This window comes from Varanus komodoensis, unplaced genomic scaffold, assembly GCF_004798865.1.
Source record: "Varanus komodoensis strain SLA01 unplaced genomic scaffold, ASM479886v1 scaffold2, whole genome shotgun sequence".
NCBI lineage: Eukaryota > Metazoa > Chordata > Lepidosauria > Squamata > Varanidae > Varanus > Varanus komodoensis.
This window is the reverse complement of record NW_025335568.1, coordinates 10,125,248-10,151,805: the sequence shown is the minus strand read 5'-3', so window position 1 is coordinate 10,151,805 and position 26,558 is coordinate 10,125,248. Positions and strand designations below refer to the sequence as shown.

The window sequence follows — 26,558 nt, the reverse complement described above, 5'->3', positions numbered from 1 at the left end:
ATCTTTCACATCTCGCAAGAGTCATTTAAACTCTGCTGTTCACCCCTTCCGAACAGCCATTTGCTGTTGGCAAAGGACAATCCATGCCGAACAAGTGGAAAGCAGAAAGACGAGGCTGGGAATTAAGGCAACCCCCCCAAACGCCCTTCCGTTCATCTGGACTCCTTCTGGTGCTTTTCCCTTAAAGCAGCTGGAGAATCCCACTTTTTAACCACCAAACAAGCCACTCAGCTTGGGTGCCAGGCCCAGAATCAATGCATATCTTTCCAATAAGGATGCTCTCCCGATGGAGTGTGATGTGCTGCAGGATCTCCTCTGCCATTCTGCACCATGGAATCACAAATAAGCAGCAGCTCCTGAGAAGAAGGCCATTCCTCAGTTTAAATATTTAGTGGTTATTACTATCCGAAGCGAAATTTGAGCCTGTATTTGACTGGTGGGGAGTTCTTCCGAGGCACTGGCAAGGAAACCTTTGGCTTTGCTGGGATGACAGCAGGTGGCTTTTTCTTTTCAGGGGCGGTGACAGTAAAAGAGAGTTCAGGCGGCTCGGCTTGTCTGAACCTCGGGAGGAAATGGGTGGAAATATGCTGAGGTTTGACCCGGGGGCTGCACCCTCTTTTCGCTTTGCCCCTTTTGTTCAAAGCCACGTACCATTCTCTTCCCGTTCGTTCTGTCCTGTAAACAGCCGAGGCGTACGTGTTATAACTGTTTTCTTGAAACCTCTCCCTGAATTTGCAGTCATCTGTAAATTTGGCCTAGAGAGGAAAAGAATCAAACAGACAAGTTTATGCAACATGTTTTCAGGGGCTTCAGGATAATCATTTTAGACCTGTATTTTAGCTAGGCAGTGACTGTTCCTCGTTCATGTACCCCAAAAAGAAGATACAGCTTACTACCAAAACATGGGACTTCTTCTACCATTGGCTAGAGAATTGGAATTTTAATTAGGGCTGAAATACATAGCAATTGTAGAGAGAAATAAGACTTTGCACCCAGTATGTTTGAAGTCTTTGGAATAACTATTTGTTTAGTGAGTAGAAAACAAAACAAAAAAACCCACCCTTTGAAACCAGGATACCCCAAGGGACAACAAAAGGTCCGTATTTAGTTAGTGAAATTTATGCATCACTTCAGAAGACCAAAAGGAGTCACAAAGTGATTTACAGCAGCAACAGCAACAACACAAAAAAGCAATTTCTAATAGCTTGGTCATTAAACTATGCAGATTTATTTGGTGGTCCGTCCAAAAGGCCACCTGAAACCCTAAGCAACAGAAACTACCACCGAGTTCTAACCATCAACAGTCCAAGTGTCCTGGAGAATAGAAACATTTTCAGTTGGTGCTGAAAAGATTACAGAGTTGATGCCAGGTGAGTGCTTCATAATCAGCCCACCACTGGGAGCCCCCCCCCCCCAAATGCCTTTTCCTTGTTCAGCACCTTCTAAACATATCCTGGGAGAGACACAAACAGAGGCCCAGAGGCCCATCTCAAGGTTCTGACAGGTTCATATGGGAACAGGCAGTCCAGGAGGTAGCAGAAGTCCTGGCCCATACGTTGGGCAGCTGTTGTCCAACTCATCTGGAGAGCATGAGGTTGAGGAAGACTGTTTAGCGTGCTCACGGCCTGTGATCTAAACAAGCTTCTTAGAACTGTGCACTGTGTTACCACAAACCAACCTTCCATAATCCTCCAAATATTTTGGACTTCCGCTCCCATCACCTCCTCCTGACCAGGGCCAACAGTCATGCCTTCTGAGAACTGTGACCCAAATTCTGTAGACTGCCAGGTTGGCTTAGACCTTGCTGCCTTCTCTAACAGCCTTCTGATGCCAGGTTTGCCTAAATGTATACAGGGAACCTTATACTCAGTCACAGCATGGCTCCATCCGTCTGCCTACTCAGAGCCGGTTTTCAGAAGGGCTCCCAGAACTCAGCAGTGGCGTTTCCCAACCCAGCCGCTTGAGATTCTTCTGCCAGGAGTCGATCCTGGGAGTGTTTCCACACGGAGCCTTGGCAGCCCCAGATTTTTCAGGTCCAGCCTCCGAAAAAGGGACCTTCCCTCAGGGATTCTACCTTCTTGCCACCACCGCCACTAGATGTGCTCGCTCCTCATCTTCTTTTTCATCATCCCTGCATCACTCAGACACTTGCTCGGCAGGTGGAACGCCAGCATGCAGGCAGGTGAGGGCACCTGCAGCTTCCCCTTTCCGTTCCCAGCCAGTGGGAGAGAAAGGGAGAGGCAGGGAAACAAGGCGCTTGCTGTGGTGAAAGGAAGGGCTCGGTCGAGGGGATTCTGGTCAGTGGGTCCCCACACTGGGGTGTGGGCCCTTGACAGCTTTGCACCTGTGCTTGCCTTTGCAACTGGCACGTAGTCAGACCCTCTAACCACTGCACAACACTGTTTTAACTAGACTAACTCCCTAGTAAGTGTGCTTAGAATTGCAGTCAGTCTTGTCTCTGAAACTAACAACGTGTTCTTTTCTATTGATTTGTTTAAGCTTTTCTAACCTGTCCACTACTGATGTCTCGGGACGGCTTACAAGAGAAGGAAAAATAAAACAAAGCACAGCATCCGACTGTTCAATAGGACAAAACCCAAGTTAAAACCAACTAGACATTAAAATAGTGGGGGGGAATCAAATAATTAAGTGCCGCACTTGTTTTTGATCTGTCTTTGCTGCCTGATTGCATTTGGCACCGGACTGTGCGCCATGAAGCGGGATTGCATGTTGGCAGGCATGTGGAACTACGCAGCACATGGAGCTGGGATAAGCCCCTTGTGGCGGGGGGAACGATCCCAGTGCTCCTAGACAGTGCCAGGGAGGCAGCGGATGCTTTGGCTTCCCAGATCCAAGGTCGGAGCAGAACTCGGACCGCCGTACTGGGAACCGAGCTCCAACCTGCCTCCTCCAGCTTGCAGGACTGGCTAGACCTGCACCAGCCGCCTCTCCAGGGTTGGGGACTCCAACTCGAAGAGGGGCTAAGGGGGAGTTTGAGTAAGTGGGGAGGGGGCCACAGAAGCCTGTGTCCTCTGCAGACTCTCTCCCTCCCCCGCGGAAGTGCCCCCGCCAGATAGACAAGAACGACTGAGTGGCAAAAAGGCAGAGTGGGAGGAAGAAGGAGGCGACATGTATTTCTGCTGCCTTCCACCCTGCGCTGTGTGATGTCAGCCTCCCAGGACCAAGGCTGGCCATCAGCGGGACAGGACTGCCCCAGAAGAGAATGACCCAGGGATCGGGAAGCCCCTAGGCAAGCCCCTTCTCTCCCCTTGTTACCGTTTGCCACATGGAGATCATAACGCCAGTTTATCTTACAGGCATGTCAGAAGGATTGTAACACCAAAACTTACAGGAAGAACACTGGATATTTGAAAGCATTGTGACTATTATTATTATTATAATAATTATTATTATAATTATTATTATTATTAATTTCTACCATCAGCTTCTGCATTTTTCGGCTGTTCCTCTCTTGTCCCGACTTCCTGCTTAGCTCCCTCACATTTCTCATAAGGCTGCAGAAACAGGGTTTTGGGTTTTTTTGCATGACTAGCATAATACAAGATAAGAAACAGTCACTTAACCAAGCATAAAGGGCATATAAAATACACATTTCACCATGCTGATGCTTCCAGTCATCAGTGAAGCCAATTTTAGTCTGTGTAAAAGGACAATGGATTGTAACGTAGCTTCTTAATGGAAGATCTGACTGCCACGACGCATAATCATCCATCAAACCCGAGTGGCTGGAAATATCAATATAAATATACTGTAGACTAAGTGGCATGGTAAACATTTCAGACAGTAATTGTTTTGCTTGATCCTATATATGTTATTTACTTTTCGCACTATACATGGGTACTTTTATCTATTTGCCGTATTTTGATTCCACCTTACCTCCAAAGAGCCCACAGGGTCCTCCATGATCCCCCTCCTCTGATTCCTCCTTCTCTCCAAATTCATCCTCACAACAGCCTTGTGAGGTAGGTTAAGCTGAAAGTCAGTGACTGGTCCAAAGACACACAGTGAGCTTTATAACTGAATGGGGAAGAGAACCCAGATCTCCCAAGGCCCAGCCCAAGACTCCCACCACTACACCGCCTTGCCTTAGTTTCCCTGCAGTGGTTTTACTGTGCTCTGCATGACTGAAACCAGAATGGATGGTTTTATTGCCTTTAAAGACAGCACAAACATTTCTACTAGTGCAACTCATGGCCATAGTGAGGGCTAAGTCAATCTGAAGATGTGACCCCTCATATATCTATAGATCCGGGTGTATTTTTGGGCTCAGTTTAAATAGCTGGTATTAACCTGGGGAGCAGGAGTGGGTCCTCCCAATTTTTTAGCATACAACTCCCAGCATTGCCAAAGGTGAAGGATAAATTGCAGGCCAAAATGCCTCGATGCTCACAGCTTCTGTAAAGCCTTTGGTGCTTTGGAGCCAAATTATATGAAGAACTGTCTTCACCTTTATATAACCACTTCTGAGGTCGGCACCTCCTTATGCACCTACCTATGGGAACAACCAGGCTGGAGAGAGTGATTCTTTGGCTTGAGAAAACTCTTGACCGATGCAATTTTACAGCAGCCTGGCTTTTATCTCTTGCATCCATCCTTTCCCAACCTTGTGCCCTCCAAACCTTTGGTTGTTATTTATTTATTTCTATACCACTCGTAGCCAAAACTCTCTGGGAGGTTACAGCAAAGTTAGACCACAACATCCATCATCCCTGAGAAGTGTCGTCCACCAAACCTAGAAGGCACCAGATCGGGAAAGCCAGCATGAAAGAAAGGGAAATGCTTGTTTTAATTAAGCACTTGCAACAAGTTTATTTCTCATAGTTCACCAGGATGGGTTCTGCCTGAAAGGAGAATTTTGCTGCCTGCTGCTTTGCTCCAAAAAGATTGCGCTGAACAGCCACCAAGAATCGAGAAGGGCTGAAAGACGATACCACTGCGATGAATTCCCGCTCCTGACTTGTTCACTATAAATTTGAGAAGACAATTCCACATGATTACCTCCCAAAGGGGGCCGGATTGTTTTGGCACGGAAATGTGTGTCTCATCTATCAGTAAGACTTCTTCAGTGCAGAGAGACGGGAGGGGTTTGATGTCCGGCATCGTCTCATTAAGGCCGAGAGAGAGAGCAGGGAAGAGTGATGGAAGCATTGCCAGCTGAACTCACTCCCTTCCTGTCCCCGCTTACAGCGAAGGCCTGTCCTCAGACAGTTTCCTCCCTTATCAGTCCAGAGAGCGGGAGATTTGCCATACCCCAGGGATTCTCCCGGCTGGGGTCCCCACGACGACCCATGGTTGGGCGGTCACTAATGCACTGCCAAAGAAAAGGCAAGGCATCACTAAGACAGGGGGACAAAAGGAAATGCAGAAATACGCAGAAACTGTGCCTGCACTTATTTGTACATATCGATGCAAATCTGGAAATAGTTATTCTACTTTAAATAAGAATTAAACACATTTCACCGTGTCGGGGAAGGCTGTGACCAGTTCCCCAAATTAGTCAGCCATCCAGAAGCTAACTGTTGATGGACAACTTTAAGTTCCCTCCTCTGCCTTCTTACAGTTTATCTTTATTATTTATTCAGGGTATTTAAACCTGGCCTTTTTCCCTGCAGAGAACCCAAGACATCTTACATAGTTCTTTACCTCTCCATTTTTCCTCACAACAACCCTGGGAGGTAGGCTCAGCTCTAAATCAGCAATTGGCCCATTGTCACTTAGAGAGCTTTATGGCCAGGTGTGGATCACAACCGAGAACTCCCAAGTCCCAGTCCTATACCGCACTGGCTCTTTCTGAACCAGACTTAGATGGAACAGCTTTTCTAACAGAGGACTGTCCTCTGTCCTAGACCACCCACAGAATTCCCAGAAACATGAATGTGCCAGGAACACACCTCTCCAGCTTCACGTGATTGCATCTTCTTGACTTCCTCGTCCCTGATAGATTTCCCTAGACTGCCAGCGCAGGGGAGGAAAGTAACTCTCTCTGAAGTGGGTGAACAGGCCCAAACGGGGCTTCCCTTGATGAGAGGTGTGGAGAAAAGGATGAACAGCCCCACATGTGGGGCACATGTGGTCCTCCAGCTGTTTTGGCCCCCACCTACCATCCTCCCCCCCCTTGGTTATGCTAGCTAAGGCTGATGGGAGTTGTAGGCCAAAACAGAGCTTGTGTGGCAACCACAACTTGGCAATGGAACAACATTAACTCAGAAGAATCAACGAAGCCCACACCTGCCTGGGATGGGGAGGCCTGTCGGTTAATAAAAGCTGTGTTTAGGCAGCACCCTGAGCAAAGGCCGAGGTCAGAGCAAAACAGTGACGTGCACCAGAAGCGGAGTATGTAGGCACTGGTCCAGAACTGGTTTGCATGGCTGGCGTGTAAAATCTTGCCATTGGCTCTTCCTTATTCCATGTACCACCCCTTATAAATACGGGCTTGCTTGGTTCAGCAGTGACTGAGCCTTCTGAATTGCCTGCTTAAAGAGCTGTGCTGGGCCAGTCAACCCCCGAGGTCCCCCTTGTTGCAGAATTAATATTCCAAGAATTTTTATTGTGCATGCTGAAAAGCTCTGTGATAGGTGGAGTACTTCTGTTGTAGGTTCCCCAGAAAGCAAAAGCAATCCAGGAGAGGTGGCAACGGGGCGGGGGGGGGGGGTGTTACAAACCCAAGGCTTGCTCCCAAGACTTACTCCTAGGGGTCAATTCAAACAGGCAAATAAATGCCATATCTTTTCTATATAATTTTCCCTCTCTGTCCAGCGTCATCTATTTACTAGGAGAAGGGATGTCTAGATATTGCAAAGATTTTCTAGACATGAGCTCCAGAGAAACACGGGGCTGGGATTTCTAACACTACTTTACTTTGACTGATTGATCCCAAGAGAGTATTAGCAATGGCTACATGCAATACAGCAGATGTCTGTTGTGAAGGTCATTTTCCTTCTCTAATCTATGTCTGGCCAGCCGGGCTAGAACAAAAGGATGAAAAACTATTGATGGGATCTTGTCTGAGGCTACTGAAGCAAGTCCTCCGTTTCCTGCCAAGATCTGTGTCAACCAGAAGAGCAAATCCTTTGTCTCTTGGGACATTAATTTTGCTCAGCTGCCTTTGCCATCAGTGAGAAAAGAATTATTAAACTAGATGGTATGCTGAAAATGCCTCTGTAGATTGTGTTTTTGTACAGGTTGGGAACATCAGCAAGGCAGCCCCTTTCTTGCTTACGGTTAAGTTTATTATTACACTGTTCAAGCCCCGTATTATTCAGTGATATGATATATATGATCTAGAAGGTCTCATGTCTCACCGAAAGGATTTAAGGCGAGGAAAAGCACTGAAAGTGTTTTCTGTTCATTAGAATGTGTGCTATATGGCACAAACTTTTTCTACCCTGAATTCCAATATTTTGCAAGAAAGCAACATACATTTTGCAACCAATGTGTAACTTTACGCTCCTTAACTCTGCATTCATCTCCTTGCTTTGTTTCAAACCCATTCCCAGTTTTTAGCACAACCTCCCTTCTGCCATCCAGCACAGCCTTCTCTGCTAAGTCCTTCCACAAGCGAGCATATTTATTTCCTGAGCTATGAGCCCAACCATACTTTGCTTGCTCCTCCAGTGTCCTCTGACCCTTGCGGCACTGCCAGGCTTCCAGTGGCTCCCAATGACTCTGATGGCTCCCAATCAGACCTTGTGCAACTTTTCCATCTTTCTTTCCTTAACAGGTTAGAAAAAAAGGATGGGCAAAACAGGAAACCAAGGAGGGTTGCAAGTGAAAGACGGTGGTGCCTAGATCCCATCAAATTATGTGGATGGGGCAGGATGATCACACAATAAAAGCCTTGGCTGGAAGCTTCCTTTGTCTTCAATGGCTGGATCATGAACCACAACTGGAGTTGTGGCTCAATGTCGCAGCATATATTCTTAGTGAAGATGGTTCCAGGGGCAATTCTGGGCATCTCCAGGTGGAGCTGGCAGAAACTCCTGCTTGAAACCCTCAATAGACCAGGGGTGGGCAGAAGGTTGATCTGCTGGTTGATCTCCTGGACCAAGACCTGGTTTGGTCTTCAACTCCAGCAAGGCCTTGCAAGCACAGCCAATAGTCAGGAAAGCTGGCAGTTGATGTCCAAGTGCCTAGTGATCTACTTTCTGGGTTTGATGAGCTGATGATCCTTCCTGGAAAGGGTCAGCTTCCACTGTTCCCACATTCCTGCATCCCACTCTGTGCAGGCTACAAGCCCTTTGCTGCAGATTTGACAAACTCTTTCCTTCCCTCCAAGATTGACTCTGAAGAGGAAAAGGGACGCTTGGACTCGATGCGGGCAGGACAAAAGCTCCTTCTGTTTCCATCATTTTGCTTGCTAACGTCAACTTTAAAAGAAGGGAAATATATTTCCTCCGAGGAAAAAGTCCTCCCACTGCACTAACACAAATGTAAACATTTCTGCAGAGAGTAGGAGCTCACAAGCGAACAGCCATATGGATGGCTACTAGGCTTTTGACGGTTGCTAGTCATGATGGCTATATATCATCTCCTATAGGAAAGGCAGTCTCTTTGTAAATATTAGCTGCTGAGAGGCAGAAGGATTCTGCTGCATCATGTCCCGTTTTGGCCACAGTGCAAGCAGAACGCTGACATGCGTCCACCTCTAGCTTGAGCCAGCAAAGCTCTTGCTCCATGGAAGGCGCTTGTCCCTTAAAGGTGTGATCCACTGAATGTTTAGACAGGAGAAATTCATACAGCTCCCATCATTTCCTGGGTGGTGCTGGGAGATGTAGGATGTTTTCCTGTCTAGATATGCATAGGCAGTGCTTTTTTTATCATAGAAAGCACTGGAACGGAGTTCCGTCACCTTTTTTCGACAGATTTTCCAAGTTTTAAAAGTAACTTTTGAAAATGTGATGTTTGGTCCACGTGGATTCGAATCGGCCTGTCAAGCGTAGCAGGTCGGCAGCAAAATCATTAAAACGGTGCATGCGGGCTGCTTGTGTGTCAAAGCCGATGCATGCGTGCTTGGTTCGCGCTGGTTGTGATGGTGCTGCTCGGCTCGTGACGCTGCTCGGCTTGTGATTGGTCGTGTGGTTGCGCACTGAGTGCTTACTGCGGGCGGCGACCGTTATGTTTCGTTCCACAACTGACGTGTGTGGGTGTGTTGTGATTGACTACGTGTGAAAGGTAAATAATTGACAGTGATTGACTATGTGTGAAAGGTAAATAATTTCATGAATTCGGCACCTTTTTTCTTACAAAAAAAGCACTGTGTGTAGGGTTGTGCCCTAAGGCAATTTACAGCTCAGTTCTATGCACATTGACTTAAAAGTAATGAGTAGATCTGGGTGGATCCAGATTTAATCATACTTAAGGAGGAGCCATTGAAATAATTCAGCGTGACTCAGTTGAGATCCAGCATTTCATCCCACACATGAAGGTGCAAGATGTATGTCCTTAACATATGAAATGTGCATGTTTAAGAATGAAAATGGACCCATTTCTGGAGAGGTGATGAGTGCCTGGATGAATGTTGCTTCTGAATCCTGTATCCTTACTAGAAATAAACAGTTGTATAATTTAATTAAATTGGAAGGGGAAACCTATCACAGCCCTCCATGGAGGGAGTTAGTTTTAACTCTAGTTCAGCTAGAAGTAATCAAGATGTTGATATCAAAGAGCTTCTGTGAATGACAGGCACAGCATCTCTTTCTTCTTCCTCAAATTCATTAGCCTGCAAAATAACTTCATCCTGCCAAAGTAGGAAAGGAAGAACAACAGATGCTGTTTTTGTATTCTCTGCATTATTTAGCCCAGTGATCCTTAGATGTTCGGCTCAGGTTTCGAGTAATTTCTTGCACTGCTTTGGTTGAAAAATTGTAGGTCATAACCTTTCAGGCTGATCTGTCTGAAGACCTGTGTCCACTATAATACCACATCTTGCTTAGAGCAATTAACCAGAAACCAAGGAAGGGTCTTAATTTAATTTTGGATGCCACTAAATCATAAGTCAAAGCTTTAATGTGAAATAACAAAATAATTTCAGATTGATAAGGAAGAAAAGCACAGTGCAGTGGGCATTCTATAATTCACGCTCCAGAAAATTCAGCCCAAGGTGATAGAAAAATCAGATCTAACCCATGAAGAGCACAGTACAGAATACCCTTGTTTAGCAAAATAAACTTTGCTAAACCAGAGCTGGAAATCCAGGCTCATGTGACAGATACTCAGTTTTAATGTCTTGCAAGCAGAATTTATTTCTTCTGCTGGCCATCTAAATAGGAGCTACCAAACCCAGGTGGGACTTGACAAATGCAGTAGAATTCACGAAACAGCTCTTACGTGGAGCACGGCAAAGCAAAGCAGGATTTGCAATGTGTTTGCTTCTAGCAAATATTTGCATGGCTCATACAAACCGATTGGCCAGACACTCACCTGGGATGCAGTTTAAGAAATCCATCAAGTAACCAGTAAGCTCTGAATTGTCCTGCAGTGTCATTTCCCAAGGAGCCCAGGTAAGGGCAGAGAGCTTGTGCAACCTGAGCGAACGCTCCCAGAATCTGCTGTGATGGTCAAGGATGCGCATTCTGGCGGAGTTCAGACATCATGGATAACCCACACTCAAGGGCTGTGCGGGTTGTCACTGAACTCTGAGTTGTTCTCGCACTGTAGGTTCTTATAGCATCTGAACCCAGTCGAGGTGGTTGCTGCTGCTGCTGTCGCTGCTGCATTACATTTACAGCGCACCTTTTCTCCTTTTGCAAGGAACCCAAGATGGCTTACAAGGTTCTCTTCTCCATTTTATCCTCATGGCAACAACCCTGTGAGGTAGCTTTGGTTAAGAGCCTATGACTGGCCCAAAGTCACCCAGCTGGCTCCATGGCTGAGCGGGGGGTAGAAGCCACATCTTCCAGGTGTCAGTCCAACATTCTACCCAGTAACTAGCTCACAAATCATGGTACACAAACCACAATTCACAATCCAAGAAACCATGGGTTTTCATGACCATGGCTTGTTTGTTCAGCTGGATTCAGACAGCACAATAACCAACACTCAGGGACTGAACATGGGTTGTCTTTGAAAAATGCATCATCGTGTTGTCAGAACCTTGTCAGAACAAACCATGGTTGGTTAACCAAGAGCCACACACAGCTCACAACCCAGCAACAAGCCATGTTCATCACTTCATATTCATGATTAACAAACCATAGTTCATTAGCACAACTGGGCTCAGATCCAAGTTTCAAGAAAAACCTCCAGTTCAACGACAACTCACACTCAACCCATATTCCATCCTTAACCACAGGCCAAACGCTGATCCCTGCGAGCATCTCTAAAATGTGCATTCATCCTCTGGCTGAAAGAACCATGCTATACATGGTTGGTGAATCATATTCTGCAAGCTGTGTCAAAAGTTAGAGCACCTGGGATGAGGTGTTTAAGGTCTGCAGGAGGTATCCCTCTCTTCCTGTCCTGCATTTTCATACATGCATTCAGGTCTGCAAAATCAAATGATCTTCTACAGTGATTTCTTCCCCATTCCCCACAGAAACATTTCAACAAATTCTGGACATGCAGTTTGCCATCATTTCTTTGTTTACTTACACTTGCATGGAGTTTTCCTTTTTTTGACATCGCTAAAAATTTGTTGCTGAAAACTCCTCGTATTCCTACAATCCCCTGAGACACAGCAAATATTTCCAAAATACCTAGGATGACAGAAATCCCAAAATAAAACACAATTCGTTTTTCACAGCACTGCAAAGAAAAGAAGAAGAGAGAAAGAAATCGTATGCATTGTCTTGGCTTTAAGAAAGAAAAAGAAAAAAGAGAAAAAAACCCAGCTTTGTCATTTTAGGCTTAACCAGTGATTTCATGGTTGATTGCTCCTTGCTTGCTGCCTGCGTTATCTGAATATACATTTATTTATAGACGTCCTGAGGTTTTAAAGGACGTGACCTATGTGGGACAGGGAGAGATTTTAATGGCTGCTTCCACTGGCGTTAGCCAATTGCCTCAATGGGAAAGCATCAGTAGAGGCATCACACAGCGGGAAGAAAGATGAAGCCATCAAACTCAGAAAGGGTAATTAGAACCAAGACTGCTTTCTCCCCTGCAAGCTTGAATCCTGTATCCTGACCTCAGCCCTGGAAGTATTTATTTCAATGGCCAGGCTTATGCTGAAACAACTGAAGTAATTATATAGATGAGAGGGCTTTTGAGCATGTGCAGACTGCATTTTTCTTACCAGCAAGTAGTCAAGCTGCCTCCCTGCAACTGTAGCAGTGCTTTCAGAATACAGAGTGCCTGATCCAGGCAAGCTTGGCCTTGGGCATCTTATCATTGACTCATGCCATAATTAAAATTTCTTCCTTAGTGGCAAATAATACACACACAGCGCATTAGACCTCACAGGGACTAGCTGCTTTGCACAGTCCTGAGCAATGGCTGCAAGCATGCGACTGTAGAAAAAACATTCTTGCATGAACATTGCAATGCTATATTGGACTCAAGCTGGGTGCATCGGATGCAAGCTAGGCCCAAGTCACAACTAGAGCAGCATGAAGTGGGCTGACTGGCTTTGTGCAGACCTCAGAGCATCAAAGGGCCGCTTCTCTGTACAGTGAATCACAGCTCGCTGTTAGCAGGCATTGCCCCACAAGCCAGGGCTGGAGCAATTCATCCAGGAAAGCCAAGGGAAAGGTGGCTGAGCTCTTGTGGACTTGCCAACCCAGGTCAGCCTCTAAACCAGCAACAGATGCGTGGCCAAGGAAGAGGACATGGCTTTCTGGGGCAAAAGCCAAGGACCTGTCCCCAGAGAGCTGGATTGGGCCAGGCCTGAAGGGCTGCACCCTCGTTCTAGAACAGTGTGACCCCCATGCTGGCAATGCTGTAAGGGCAGAGACGCCAGGAGGTATCCAAAATGACATGCTTAACAGAGACTGCTGATCTGGATCTGCTCTTAGGCCTGTTATGTCCCTCATTCCAAATAAAGTTTTGCCAGCCCTCAAGATGCCTCTTGTGGGAAGTTTGCATCTAACACTCTTCTGCATTTGTGCTGTCAAATTCCCAGTCTGGGGCTCTTTGGCCTCACTCTCTAAGCTTCTAAATGCCATGGAATGTGACTCTGTGCAACCCAGAAAATGCACAGAAGTGCAAAATTAATGGATGAATTTCAGTTATTGCGGCCTGATGATGTGGACAAGGTGCTTGGACGAGTACGTCCCACCACTTGCCTGTTGGACCCTTGCCCATCTTGGTTAATAAACAACGCCAAGCACGGGATTGGGATCTGGATCTTGGAAGTGGTTAACGCTTCTCTGAGGGACGGTTGGGTACCTGCCCCTTTAAAGGAGGCGGTAGTCTGACCGGTCCTGAAGAAAGCATCACTGGATCCAGAGATGGCCACTAATTATAGACCAGTGGCCAACATCCTGTTTCTGGGCAAGGTGTTAGAGCGGGTGGTGGCGGGACAACTCCAAGCTCTCTTGGATGAAACTGATTATCTGGACCCATTTCAGTCCGGCTTCAGACCTGGGTACGGTACTGAATCTGCCTTGGTCACCCTGTACAATGACCTGTGCAGGGAGAAGGACAGGGGGAGTGCGTCCCTGTTGGTTCTTCTGGACCTCTCAGCGGCGTTCGATACCATCAACCATGGTATCCTTCTGGATAGGCCAGCAGGATTGGGGGTTGGAGGCACTGCTTTGCAGTGGTTCCGCTCCTATCTCAATGGCCGATTCCAGAAGGTGGTGCTGGGGGACTATGGCTCTGTGCCATGGCAGTTATGCCATGGAGTACTGCAGTGATCCATTTTGTCCCCTTTGCTGTTTAACATCTACATGAAACCGCTGGGAGAGGTCATCAGGAGGTGTGGGCTGTGGAACCATCAGTACGCTGATGATACCCAGCTCTACCTCTTGTTTTCCACCAATCCAGGTGAGGCAGTGGCTGTGCTGAACCGGTGCCTGGCCGAGGTAATGGGCTGGATGAGGGCCAATAAACTGAAGCTCAATCCAGACAAGACAGAGGTCCTGTTGGTTGGCGGATCGGGCTTCGGGGAGGATGAATTGAACCTAGTCCTGAATGGGGCTGCACTCCCTCTTAGGGACAAGGTTCGCAGCTTGGGAGTGCTCCTCGACCCAGAGCTTTCACTGGAAGCTCAGGTGACAGCGGTGGCAAGGAGCGCTTTCTTTCAGCTTCGGCTGATCCATCAGCTGTGCCCCTACCTGGAGTACGACTGCCTGGCAACAGTGACACACGTGTTGGTGACTTCCCGACTTGACTTCTGTAACGCGCTCTACGTGGGGCTTCCCTTGAAGACGGTCCGGATACTTCAATTGGTTCAAAATAGAGCTGCCAGGCTGCTGACGGGGACTGGGCGTTATGTTCACATGACTCCAGTCCTCCATCGGCTTCACTGGCTTCCCATTGAAGTCCAGGCCCAATTCAAGGTGTTGGTGATGACCTATAAAGCCCTAAATGGCTTGGGTCCTGGTAACCTGAAGGAGAGCTTACATCCATATACGCCTGACCGCCCCTTGAGATCTGCGGGAGAGGCCCTTCTCCGGGAACCCTCCGTGAAGGAAATTAGGAAGGTAGGTACTCAGAGGAGGGCTTTCTCTGCGGTGGCACCCAATCTATGGAATGCACTCCCCAGAGAGGTCCGCCTGGTGCCGTTGTTATTTGTTTTTCGGCGCCAAAGTCCTTTTTATTCAAATGTTATTTTAATTGTTAATATTATTTATTCATTTTATTCTTTGGCCAGGGCGACTTAATTTATATTGTTAATTTATATTATTCTATTTTGAAGTTTATTTATGGTTGTGAGCCACCCCGAGTCTTCGGAGAATGGGGCAGCATAGAAGTCTCCTAAATAAATAAATAAATAAATAAATAAATAAATAAATAAAAGAGCACACGGTATGTGCACAAATGACAATCCAATACCACCGTGCAGTTCCAGTTTTCCCTTTAAAAAGCTCTTCTAGTCACATATACAAAAACTCCCACCCCCTGCAAAATTTCCTGCACAAGCCCATGACTGCAAAACATGGATGTTAGGCTGTGGATAGATGTTTAAAATCTTTTAAAATTCAAAATTGTTCTAATTTTAATGGTTTTACATTTTGCACATTGGAATTCTATGCTGCATTTATTGAATGTGTATTTATTGTTTATCCAGCTTTATGATTGTAACTATAATAATTATTGCAAACTGCCCAGAGAGTGTTGGCTATTGGGTAGTATGGAAAGGACAATGATAATACTAACTATCATGCTAATAATTGGTCAGAGCCCCTTTGCCTCCTGAAAAAAACATCTCTGGAGAGCTGTGGTTTCCTGAAGGCTATTCCTTGCCACACATTCTGGGGCTGAGGCAGCCCCTCGTGCTTTCAAAGAATAGGAGAGAGGGCCGCATGGGCAAGGAGACTGGCTCAGCGGCCAGGTGTCATTGCCCAGGTCCAGTAGTCCTCCGAGATCGAGGCTTCCAAGAGAAGAGACTTCCAGATGGATTCACAACCATTTCCCAGATCTTCACAAGGAGGCCCCTTCACTTGTGATCCCACATCCTCCCCACTCAGTCCTCTGGAGGCACTGCTGCCTTCTGACTCCAAGGCAACAGCCTTGGATTGGATGGGCCCAGTAGCAAGGAGCTCTGGGAAGCCTTTCTCAACCAGATCTTCACCCCACTTTGACCCTCGCCACTCAGAAGAGGCCAGGGCTGTGGGAAAGGGCGCTTGCCCTTTAAAAGGCGGGCAGATGCAGCACTTGAGGAGGCGGAGCTTTTGGAAGGACTCCGAGTTAGTTGCCGGAAGCCAGTGCAGGAGCAACCCTTCTGACTGAGGTGCAGGGTTGCTCTCCGTGGTCCTGAAGCTGGTCCCTCAGTCCCATGTCAGCACCTATGGCCTTGCCTGGAGTTTTCTACCTGCTCTGCTCTGGAGCTGCTTCAGCTGCCATCCATCCTCTTGCCTGAACTGCTGCATCGCGTGGATGCTGCAATCTGCATCGGAGCAGGGCACCAGTGGACTTGGCATGCCTGCCGCTCAGTCATCTCCATGTCTAGAGACCTGCGCACAAGCTAAGAGAAGAGCATGGGGCACCTCCATCCAAGGGGGTTCTCTGATTGGGCCAGAAATTTGCCCTACATGGAGGCCCTCCATGTGAACCCAACAGAAAGTGCATTAAGTTAAATTATATTTATTTTAGGTATGCAACGCATGGATTTACGAAAGCTTTGCAGAGCCGGAAGCCTGCCTTCTTCTCTTGTAGGGAAATTGCATAACTGGTGCAGCTCACGAAGGTCAACCTCTGAGGCCTTTCTGAGCTGCGGGAGGTTTGGCAACCAGGAAGAGCCTTCTCGGTGGCAGCCCCTCACTGATGGAGCAATTGCTCCACTGAGGCCTGCCTGGCACCACCTTCTAATGCCAGGTTAAGACTGCCATCCGTGCCAAGGGAATTTAATGGCCTTAAAGGCATTGGGCTGGATAGTGCCGCTTCTGTCTGGAGTCACCTAGTTTACTGAATGCATTGAATGTGTTTAAATTTGTTCTGTTTTTATTGTATCTGTACTGTGTGGGATTATTGTTTGCCTGTTTTTGCAAATTGTCAACTGTCCATAGAGCTTTGGCAATTGGGCAGCATATTTATTTTATTTTATTTTTATTTTCCGATTTATATCCTGCCTTTTTCCTACAAAGGCCTCAAGGCAGCTTACAAACAAACAACCACTCCTTTTGATGTTGCTCTCATGCGGCTTGAGTGCAGCTGATAGAGGGCGTACATGGTGCATCTCTGGCCCTTATAGAGCTTGATGCATCAGCGGACATGTACCCATCCTCTTCGTGCAAGAAAGCACCGCTTGCGCTGGATCAGGCCCTTTGTGTCTCAGTCCATTTAATTGCCCTTTCATGATTTTGCCAAGCTGTTTTTTGAGTGAGTCCCCCTGCAGCTTCCGAAAGGCACAACTGAATGGTGAACTGAATGTATGTACCCCGACATAAGAGGTACATCTCTGCCTTTTATCACTGCAAATTCGGTGGAAGGGCACTCCTCCTGTTCTTGCTTTATCCTGCCTCCCGATTCTTTTGGCAATTTGCTTTTGAAGAGAATGCATTTTTCTCTTGCCTTTTGCTGCTCTGCTTCAAGGGGCTATCGCAAGAGGAAGAAAAATAGGAACAGATTTACTTTGTGTTGAAGGTGAACAAAGGTGATTCTGAAATGGCATAAAGATACATTATTTTTGGGAGAGAGAGAGAAAGAGAGAGCATGTACTATTTTTACATAGCACTGCCAGGTTTTTGAATCACCCCTGCAGAGCTACAAAATTAGGGGAGGAAAAATCTAAGTGCCGGTTACGATGAGGTCATAATCTGAGACAGGGGATATGCTGGCCAAAGAAACTGGGCAAAGCTATCAGTACTCAGTGCAGAAAGTTCTAATCCACAGTTGGTACAAAATGCAGCTGCTAGAGCTTGGAATTGCAAGTGAGGTATTTGTGTTGTGCTTCTGCACCAGTTACCTAATTGTTTTGGAGCCCAATTTCAGCTGCTGCTGCTTTGCAACGTTAAACCAGGGGTGGAAAATGTGTGGTCCTCCAGATGTTGACAGACTACTACTCCATGGAGCAGCCTGGCTGTGGCTGATAGAAACTGGACTCCATCAACCACTGGTGGCTCACAGGCTCCCCAACCCAAAATAGTCTGGGCTAGGGATATCTGAAGGGCCACCTTTGCCCATTTTAACATGCCTGAGCTTTCTGATTAGCACCTGAGCCCATCTGCCTGCTCCACCAGTGAGAACAGCTTGTGAAGTCTGTGTAACGCACCTCCTTTCCTATGGTGGCCCCTAAGCGCTGGAATGACTTTACCTTTCTTGCCGGCTTTGGGTGGATTGCAATGCCTTCTTTCTTTCAGCCTGTGTGTGGTCGGCTTTGATGTACGGTGCTTTTCACTGACATTTAATCTGCTACTATCTTATTCACTGTTTTAATAATTCATGTTTTGAAGAGCATTTATTTTTACGGATCGAATATTTACTTTGTATTTTAAAGTGTGTTGTACTCTACTTTGTTAGGGTCTCCCCACCAGTCCTAACTCTGGAAATCAGGCTAGCTATATATTTGTGTGTGTGTGTTACATTCTGTAAGACAAGACTAAAACTGGGAGAGAGAAACCCTCAGCTAGCCATCTGGTGCAAAAGTCAGGACTGGGGAGCTCAGCTGGTTTGAAGAGCAAACTGGACCAAGGTTAATTGTTTGAATGCAGCAGCAGGCGCACTTTGCTGTGTAAAGAGCAGTCCTGCAGAACCTGAGCAGCCCAAAGGCCATGGGGGTGGCAGAGTTTAAGGCCATTGTCCTGACAAGAAGTCCCTCTCTGAAGCACTTCAAAGGAAGCCAAGTTTGGCCCTGACAACAGCTTGGCTTTCCCCCAACCAGCCCCTGGCTCCAATTTGTGCAGCCAAGCTTGGGTCTGAGGCTTTATAGCAAGGTTGAGGATCCTCGTGCAAACAGAGGGCAAATTCAGTTTTGGAGAAGTCCAATGCTGGGCCACCTGGAGTCAAACAAAGTGAGCTGAAATGCAAAAGAGGTGGGCCCAAAACACCAGCAGACAGAATCAGAGAAGGGGCCTGCAAGGCCATGGAGGCCCTGCTTAGTGGCTCCATCCCAGTCTTCCGTCTCCATCCCAGACAGAAGGCTTCCCAGCCGCATCTTGACTGCCTCCAGTGTGGGAGAACCCACGACTGGAATTTTGGCTTGAAACTCTTCCTGCCAGTAGCAAAGCCTTAGGAGGGGCATTTCAATTTTGTGAATGGAGGGGAAACATGCAAAAGCGGGGAAGCCATCAAATGAAAGGGAAGCATGGCTGTTGGGAGAACTCTGGGCCTGGGCTTTGCCACCTTTGCACAGCATTAAATAGGCCCCTGCTGGTCCTTGGGGTTACTTAACAACTTCTGAACTCTATACAGCAAGACCATTCTCTGGCCTCAGCACTGCAGGAGCTTAAATGAAGCAGAGAGACAGACAGAAGCATTCTTCTCTAGCAACAGCCGTGCTGGTGCTACAAAGAGTAAGGTGCCCAGATCGGCATGCACCAGTTGCTGAGCAGCTTGGGAAGGAGGAGGTCTTACATGAATCCTCCTGGAGGGCTCCTGTGGGCAGCTGGTTTGCCATTGTTTGTATGGAATGCTGGGTTAGGACCTCGGGTCTGATCCAGCAGGGCTTTTCTTACGTTCTTATGCTCTTATGACCTGATTTCTCTGGCTCCTGATTTGCACCCCCTCAGCCTTATTCTCAGGGGAGAGGATGAGAAGGACGAAGTGTAATTTCCTTAAGGCAGCCCGAAAATGTGAGCTGGCTCTGACAAAGCAGGATGCAATGGTCCAGGTGGGTATTTTGTGCATCTCCCCAGAATTTGGAGCACACGGGCAGCAGCAAGACAACTCTTTAATATCTGCACCTCAGTCTCTCCTGCAATAGCCTTATGAGCGCTTAAGACTTCTTTAGTGGATTGAATGGGCAACGACTTTGTAACGCCTATCTCAGAAACGAATTTCTCATTCCTTCCAGCTTTCTCAAGGAGGGACACTTGGTGTGGGGAAAGAGTGAGCTGTTAGCACCTCCATTTCCAAAGACCAGCAGTTCCTGCTGTCGTTACATGCCACCAAACCATCTCTGGCTTATGGGGACCCTCTGAAAAGCCTCCCCCCCAAGACAGCCTGGCTCAGCTCTGGAAAATGCAAGCCTGTGGCTTCCTTTATGTAGTCCATCCAGCTCAGATTTGGTCTTCCCTTTTGCCTTTGGCTTTCACTGTTCTATAGCATGATGGACTCTCCAGGGAGTCTTGCCTTTTCATGATGTGCCCAGACTGGGACAGCCTCTGTTCTGTCGTTTTCACTTCTAGGAAACTTCTGGCTTGACTGATCTAGAACTCACTTGTTCGTCCTTCTGTGGGTCCAGGGCCTTGGCAAAGCTCTTCTCCTGCATGCATGCTTTGAATGTAGTTTATACCCAGTATTTCATTGCCACTAGAAAACAAAACTGCCATGCTTCTCCTTGGTTGAAAAGAAAAATTAACTTCTGTATTTTAGGTGTTGATTGTACAATAGAATAGCCAACAGGAATGCACTAATCTAAAACTAAGAATGAATGCAGTGAATTGGCCATGATGGTCCTGTGAATGGATAAGTGGAAAAACATTAAAACCCAGATCATATAGTTCCAGCACCAGATAACTATTTATTGATAGGGATTGGTAAGTCTGAAAACCTGAAATTTTGTCCAGATTCTCATTTGTTTTTTCCTTTTAAAAAGTCAGCACAAAAATGCATGCACATGTTTTAAAAATACAAATTTGTCTATACATTTGTCAAAATGTATATATTTTGGAAGTATTTTTGCAAATGTACACATTTTTGTTCAGTAGCATTTCAATGAATAAAGTTTTTGCCCATATTCCTGAAATGTATACATTTTAATAAACTTTTAAGCTCATGTATACAGTGTGTGTGTGTGTGTGTGTGTGTGTGTGTGTGTGAGAGAGAGAGAGAGAGAGAGAGAGAGAGAGAGAGAGAGAGAGAGAGAGAATGAGAAATGTGCCTGCCTTGCAATGGTTTTTTTGCTTTGATTTTGCAAACTTGAATGAACCCTTTGAGATTTTGATGGCAAATTGTGTTTCATTTCACATTTAGGTCCAGGAAGTGAATTTGGTATTTAGTGGACTGAACACATTTATTTATTTTATTTAAAGCTTTTCTCTCCCGCCCTTCACAATGTCTCATTTCTCAGCCTTCTTTCTTTATGGGGCTGAGGAACAGCAATAGATGCTGGCATTTAGGAATGCTTGCTTTTGCTTAACTTGCTATTTTTACCGTTTATTTCACTGTGCAAATATTTATTGATACTGCAAAGAAATGAGCAGCAAAAATATAGAAAAGAAGTTTGACATCAAACAGCTGGAGACAGATGGATAATTCAAATGAGGCACTTGATGAGAAGAGAAAAATGCAGTGAAATAAAGAGGCGGAGAAAAGTGGTGTGAATAGCAGTAAACTGCTGACACAATAAGCTTTTTTTCCAGCAGGAATCGCACAGCAGTGCCACATGTGTTCCAGTTCTTGCTGTGTAAATAAAGGGCTTGGTTAAACAGCATTGATACCTGTGTGGTGTATAAAAATACATCGATAGCAGGGAGAAAAGCTGCCTAATCCAGCTACCCAACAACCAATTTTGTGGAATAATTCTACTGCAGCCTCGGAATTGCAGGGTTCCTGAAGGCTCATCAAGGCCAGCTCTCTGCCTTAAGAACAGCCTGCTCTTCTGCTGGTATCAGGGCTGCATGGTTTAAATTTGCCCTGCCCTTGATCCTGAGCCAGGATGTGCTGACTTAAGCAGGGCCCCAATTTTGGAATTTCCTTTCTAGAAAAATGTGGTTGCCCCAACATTATTGAACTTTAGTTAGTTTACCAGATATGTACTTGTTTACCTGACCTTTGGGATGTAATCTGGTCCTGTGCCTTAAATGTCTGAGACTGTGAGCCTTACATTATACTTTGGCTAGCTACTGGAGGTTTTAATGATGATGTATCATATTTTATGTACTTATTTATTATAATTATATCCCACCTTTTTTCCCCTTTCAATGACCTCAAGGCAGATAACATAATTCTCCTCCTCCTCCCAATCGTCACAACAACCCTGTGAGGTAGGCGAGGCTGAGTGTCTGTGACTGGCCCAAAGTCACCCAGTTGGCTCCATGGCCGAGCGGGGACTAGAACCCGGATTGCCTGAGTCCCTGTCCTGTGATCTTAACCACCACACCAAACTGGCTCTCTAATATTGCATTTTATTGCACTGTGTCCCTGGCTTATGTATTATTAATATTCACAATGACAACAGCAAAGTTCATGTCATGCCCACTGCTCAAATTTAAGGATTTTTTAAAAAAATGAGCAGCCATACATTCCTCTTGGGGAGCAACTTTCCCGCCTGTTGTCTAAAATCTTTGACTAGGGCCCTCCTACGAGTGCCTCTCCCCAAGGAGGTTAAGGGGGAGGTTGAAAGGAGGAGGGCCTTCTCTGTGGTGGCACCCTGATTTTGGAACACTCTTCCACTGGGGAATTGCCAGGCGCCTGTTGAGTTTCAGGCGCCTGGCAAAAAATTTCCTTTGGCACCATCTAAACTATTTATATCAGTGCATGCTTTTAAAATTACGTTAATGGATGTTTCATTTTTATTTAATTATTTTATTGTGATTGTATTTGGTTTATTTATTATGACAATTTAATTGCATTGTTTTATTAATGTTAGTTCCTGCTTTTATGTTGCAATGGCTACCCAGAGAGCATGTTGCTAATGGGTGCCTTTTCAACAAATTTGAGAAATAAATAATAGTGAATTCCCCTGCCTGCAGAGGCTGGCTGATCACGGCACTATTGGCCCTCTTTCTATTTCAGGGGGACCACAGCTCTGAGCAGAGCATTTGTTTGGGATGGGGAGAGTCCAGGTTTGATCACTGGCATCTCCAGTCTGACGAGAGCTGACAGCAGTCCATGCTGAAACCGTTGTCCTAGATCTGACGCCGTATGAGGGAGCTTCCAGGGTTCCTTTGCCAAATGCTCAGACCTGAGGGCTCACCCTTAGCTGAGGCAGGGCTGGGAGAAGGGCAACAGATGTCTGTGGGCCTGGAACTGTACAGGCAGCAGCGGCACCAAATTGCCTCTCTGGTGATATCTGAATGACTCCGAGGACCAGAAGGATTCTGGGCTGCAGTGCCACCAGCCCAGTTTGAATCTCTCTCATTCATATGATGGATCTGGTAATGCAGGAATGAGGCTGTTGGCCCCCCTGCCAGAAATGATATCAGGATGGGGCTGAAGGTGCTGGTGGTTTTGTTCAAAGTGCCCTGCAACAGCAGGGAGGTGGACCTGATGGCCTTCATGGCGCCTTCCAACTCTACTACTCAATGATTCTGTGGAAGCCCTCGATGGCTTGGGCACCCGATTCCTGCCCGTCTGCAGAGAGCCTCTGCTCCAAGCACCTTCTATTCATTGTTTGGCCACTGGGAAACACTCTTTCCTGCTATTGTGCTCTCTCGGCTGCAAGTACAGAGCTGCCGCTGGCAGGGACATTCTCATCTTAGGCAAGAGGTGAACTCTTCCCTGTTTATCTTATACAGGCATTTCAGTTGGCCTGTATCTTCTGCCTGTTTTGAGTGCTCTTAATGCTATTTTGGGAATTGTTGGTTACTGTTTTGTTGGATTTTATGGCTATGTCTGTGGTTTATTGTTCACTGCTTTGGTATCTTTGGATGATGAGCAGTTGATAAATATCAATAACATAACATACATGAATGAACGAATTAATGGGGAATTGTTACCAGACAACCAGAAGCCAATTAGCATGAATTTATAGAGCAAATCGGGGTAATTTGTGCTTGCCGCTTTTTCTTATTTGCTCCTTGCAAGTGAAAGGAAGCAGAGAGCTCTGGGCTGGATCTAAACCATCGTCAAGGGGAGGCCCCCACAGACTTTCCTGGGGGTTTGAGTCCCATAGGAAACTGTCCGCACCAGTAATGCATGCACAGAGCTCCCAAGTGGGGGACCACCGTGTGAGAGCAGCGGCCACAATGAAAGCTGCAGGCTTGTATGCACATCCAGGAATTCAGTGGGACTTCCTTCTGAGTAGACATTCACAGGATTGCACTGTACTGTGCCCCAGCAATTACACTTCCCTAGCGAAGTCATGCATAGCAGTCAGTGGGACCAGAGGCCATTTCCTTAACCAACTGTAGGGCCTGTTTGCATTCCCTCGGTTATATTTATACTTCTCCTTGGTGCTCCCAGTGTTGTACACTCTCTGCATTTAGCCACACAACAGCCCACAGAGGTAGGTTGGCGTGGACAAGAGTGACTGGCTCCAGGTTGCCCAGGGAGCTTTATAACAGGCTAGGGACTTGAACCCAGACCTTCCTGAGCCTAGTCTGACCCTCCCTCCAACATACTGCCCGTGCTGCTTCTTTCTTATCCTCCAGGCTTAGCACTCTCTTCAGGAAGACTTGCAGGATGCCACTTCATCTCTTGGCCTCGCTCCTCCAGCTCTTTTCCAGGAAAGCTCCCATTCCCAGGATCCCATCTGCTTCCCCAGGTTGCTTATCCTCTGTACTAAGGAGATGCCTTGGCAAACCCTTTCCCCCAGCATGCAAGTTTGTAAATGTGCAGGAGCGCCTGGAGAAATGTTGTCCATGGGGTCGTGATGGGTCGGCACAGCTTTGCAGCTCAACAAAGTCTTTCTTGGATGAGGCAACACTGCTGTATGTGACCCTTCCATCTTCTGCCTGGAGGGCTTCTGTCCAGGAAAATGCTCAAACTGGCGACTTTGTGGGCTGTGGCACCTGCTTTGTGCTCTACCCGCAGGTTCAGGTGTCAAGCCCTCCCTTGCTAGCCGCCAGGATGCTCAGCCCACTTCTGATGGTCTCCCTCGGCCAAACAAAGGAGCCCCGAGCTTCTCCCTGCAGCTTCTTGTAGCTCAGGTGTTGCACTACCTTTATCATCACCTGCAGCTCGAGCCCATAAGTGGCTACTCAAAAATATTTCCCTCTAAGTTCACTAGCCCTTTGGTGCTCCGGATGGCAGCCTGCATTGCAATCCTTTGCAGGACAACTCCGAGATCAGTCCCACTGAGCTCAGCAGACATGAAGGAAAGGCAGAGAAGTCAAGACATAAATATACTGAAAGTGTAAGCCTTGGCTTGTTTGCGCCCTTTTCTCTTTTCTAGGATCATAACAGGGCAGCATCCACTCCCATCTTCCCGGATGAGGTTATTCACTTATCTTGCAAAGGACTAACTAGTTAAGGTGGGTGGGTGTGTCCCTGCTTGTCTTTGGATCCCTTCCCTAACACCGGCTTTGGCTTAGGCCATTCCAGAGCCGAATTCTCAGGATTTCCGCTGAGCCGGAGTGCAAGCCACAGACCAGGGTGAAGTCAGTGGCGAAATCCTGATTCCCGAAGACATTCCCGATCGAATGCCCCGGGTAGCGCTCACCGGCTCGCTCTCCCGAGGGCAGCCGCGTCAATCTGTGGCAGCAAAACCAAGAGTCCAACCAAGAGTCCTGCGGCACCTTCAAGACGAACCCAGATAATTCGGGCACGTTGGTGGAGTCGTCTTAAAGGTGCCACAGGTCTCTACGTTGTATCGTCAGTCTGGAAACGAGCATTTTCGCAGAAGTGAATGTACCGCTGTTGCATTAACTTCCCAGCACTCCAGACTGGGACCGGTAGCCGCACTGAAAAGCAGTCCCCTCTAAAAACGGGCACAATGAATTGCACCCCCCCACCCCGTTGCACACGCACCCGCGCGCGCGCTTACACCAGCAGCCCAAATGCAGAGTGACCCCAGGCGGCCCTGCCTGGCGGAAAGGAGCCAAAGGCACTTACTTAGCAGGCTGCCTTGGTGGGAGCCGTCGACGTGTCCGTCGGGGTGGATTTGGAGGTGGAAGCCGATGCCCACCCTGCAGTAGAGGCTGCCGGTTCGGCGTCCGGAGGGGCCCCACTGAAAGTCGCTCCTTTCCGGGTCGCTGCCTTGAACTCCCAGCGCGGGAGCGAAATAAGAGGAGGGCGCTGAAGAGGAGGTCGAAGAAAGCGGCGAAGCGGGGTGCCGGCCTCCAAGGCTGCTCCTGCCGCCGCCGCCGCCGCCGCCGCGGGCGCGAAGAGCCGCGTCGCCAAGGTGCGCTCCCGGGGCCGGCGTCTGCTTGCGTGCCGAGGCGAGGAGGACCAAGTGGCTGAGCACGAGAAGGCAGAGGAAGAGAGGCCAGCTCATTCTTCCAGAGCGAGGGATGCGCAGGGCATTTTGCGGCGGCGGCGGCAGCACCTCTGGGGCGAGCGGGCGTGCGCTCCGCCGCCGCCGCCGCGCTGGGGAGGCATGGTCGGCCCGCTGGAGGGAGAGCGCGATCCGGCGCGCGGCGCGCTGGCACGGAGATATTTATAACCCGGGTGATCTCACAGCTCTCCCTGCATGCCTGGAGTCTAAAGGAGGCTCGCTTCGCCAGCCCTTCCGAGGCTGGGGGGGGGGGGGCCGGGGGAGGGGGCGCCTCGCGGGCCCCTCGCGGGCGGGAGGAGGGGGAGGGGGGAGGACGCCGGCGAGGCGAGGTCACCCCTGGCCGCGCGGGAGAGGCTCCGAGCGCACCAGGACGCGCGGCCGCGGGCGCCGCCGCGCCTTTGCGCCCAGGCGGGCTGCCTCCTCCCCGGCTGAGGCTCTTGGCTGAGAATCACTCCTGAGCGGCGGAGCGACGTGGGCGCCCGGAGAGCGGCGGGAGGGGCGGCGGGGAAGGGAATGGGGCGCTCTTCCCCTGGGGCAGAGGGACCCCTGCGCCCGGCCCACGCGAGCCAGTGGCGACCTCGGAGGTCTCTCCGGCGGCGCGCATCGAAAGCAGGACCGCAGCCGCGCCGGACAGCCCGATTTCTAGACCGCGCTGCCCCGGACGATTCGAGTGGTCCGAGCGGAGCCTCCCCGGATTCAGCGCCGCGCACTGTGGCGAAGGCCGTCCGCCGCCTCGCGT

General features: G+C 48.1%; 1 protein-coding gene across 1 annotated transcript; it reads right to left on the bottom strand.

Annotated features, from left to right (window-relative positions):
• Positions 1 to 401: 401 nt before the first annotated feature.
• FGF5 (fibroblast growth factor 5) lies at positions 402 to 25,819 on the bottom strand. Its single transcript, XM_044429234.1, has 3 exons — positions 25,438 to 25,819; positions 11,611 to 11,714; positions 402 to 755 (listed from the first exon to the last, which is right to left on the bottom strand). The coding sequence occupies exons 1-3, from the start codon at positions 25,817 to 25,819 to the stop codon at positions 402 to 404; spliced, it is 840 nt and encodes a 279-aa protein (XP_044285169.1).
• Between the last annotated feature and the right edge of the window lie 739 nt (positions 25,820 to 26,558).

What these genes read in the sequence shown, in the direction of transcription:
- FGF5 (XM_044429234.1), bottom strand. Translation starts at nt 25,819, where the DNA reads ATGAGCTGGCCTCTCTTCCTCTGCCTTCTCGTGCTCAGCCACTTGGTC. An exon ending in CCACCAAGGCAGCCTGCTAA is followed by an intron (nt 11,715 to 25,437) that starts GTAAGTGCCTTT and finishes CTGTCATCCTAG; the next exon opens with GTATTTTGGAAATATTTGCT. An exon ending in AAGGAAAACTCCATGCAAGT is followed by an intron (nt 756 to 11,610) that starts GTAAGTAAACAA and finishes TTTCCTCTCTAG; the next exon opens with GCCAAATTTACAGATGACTG.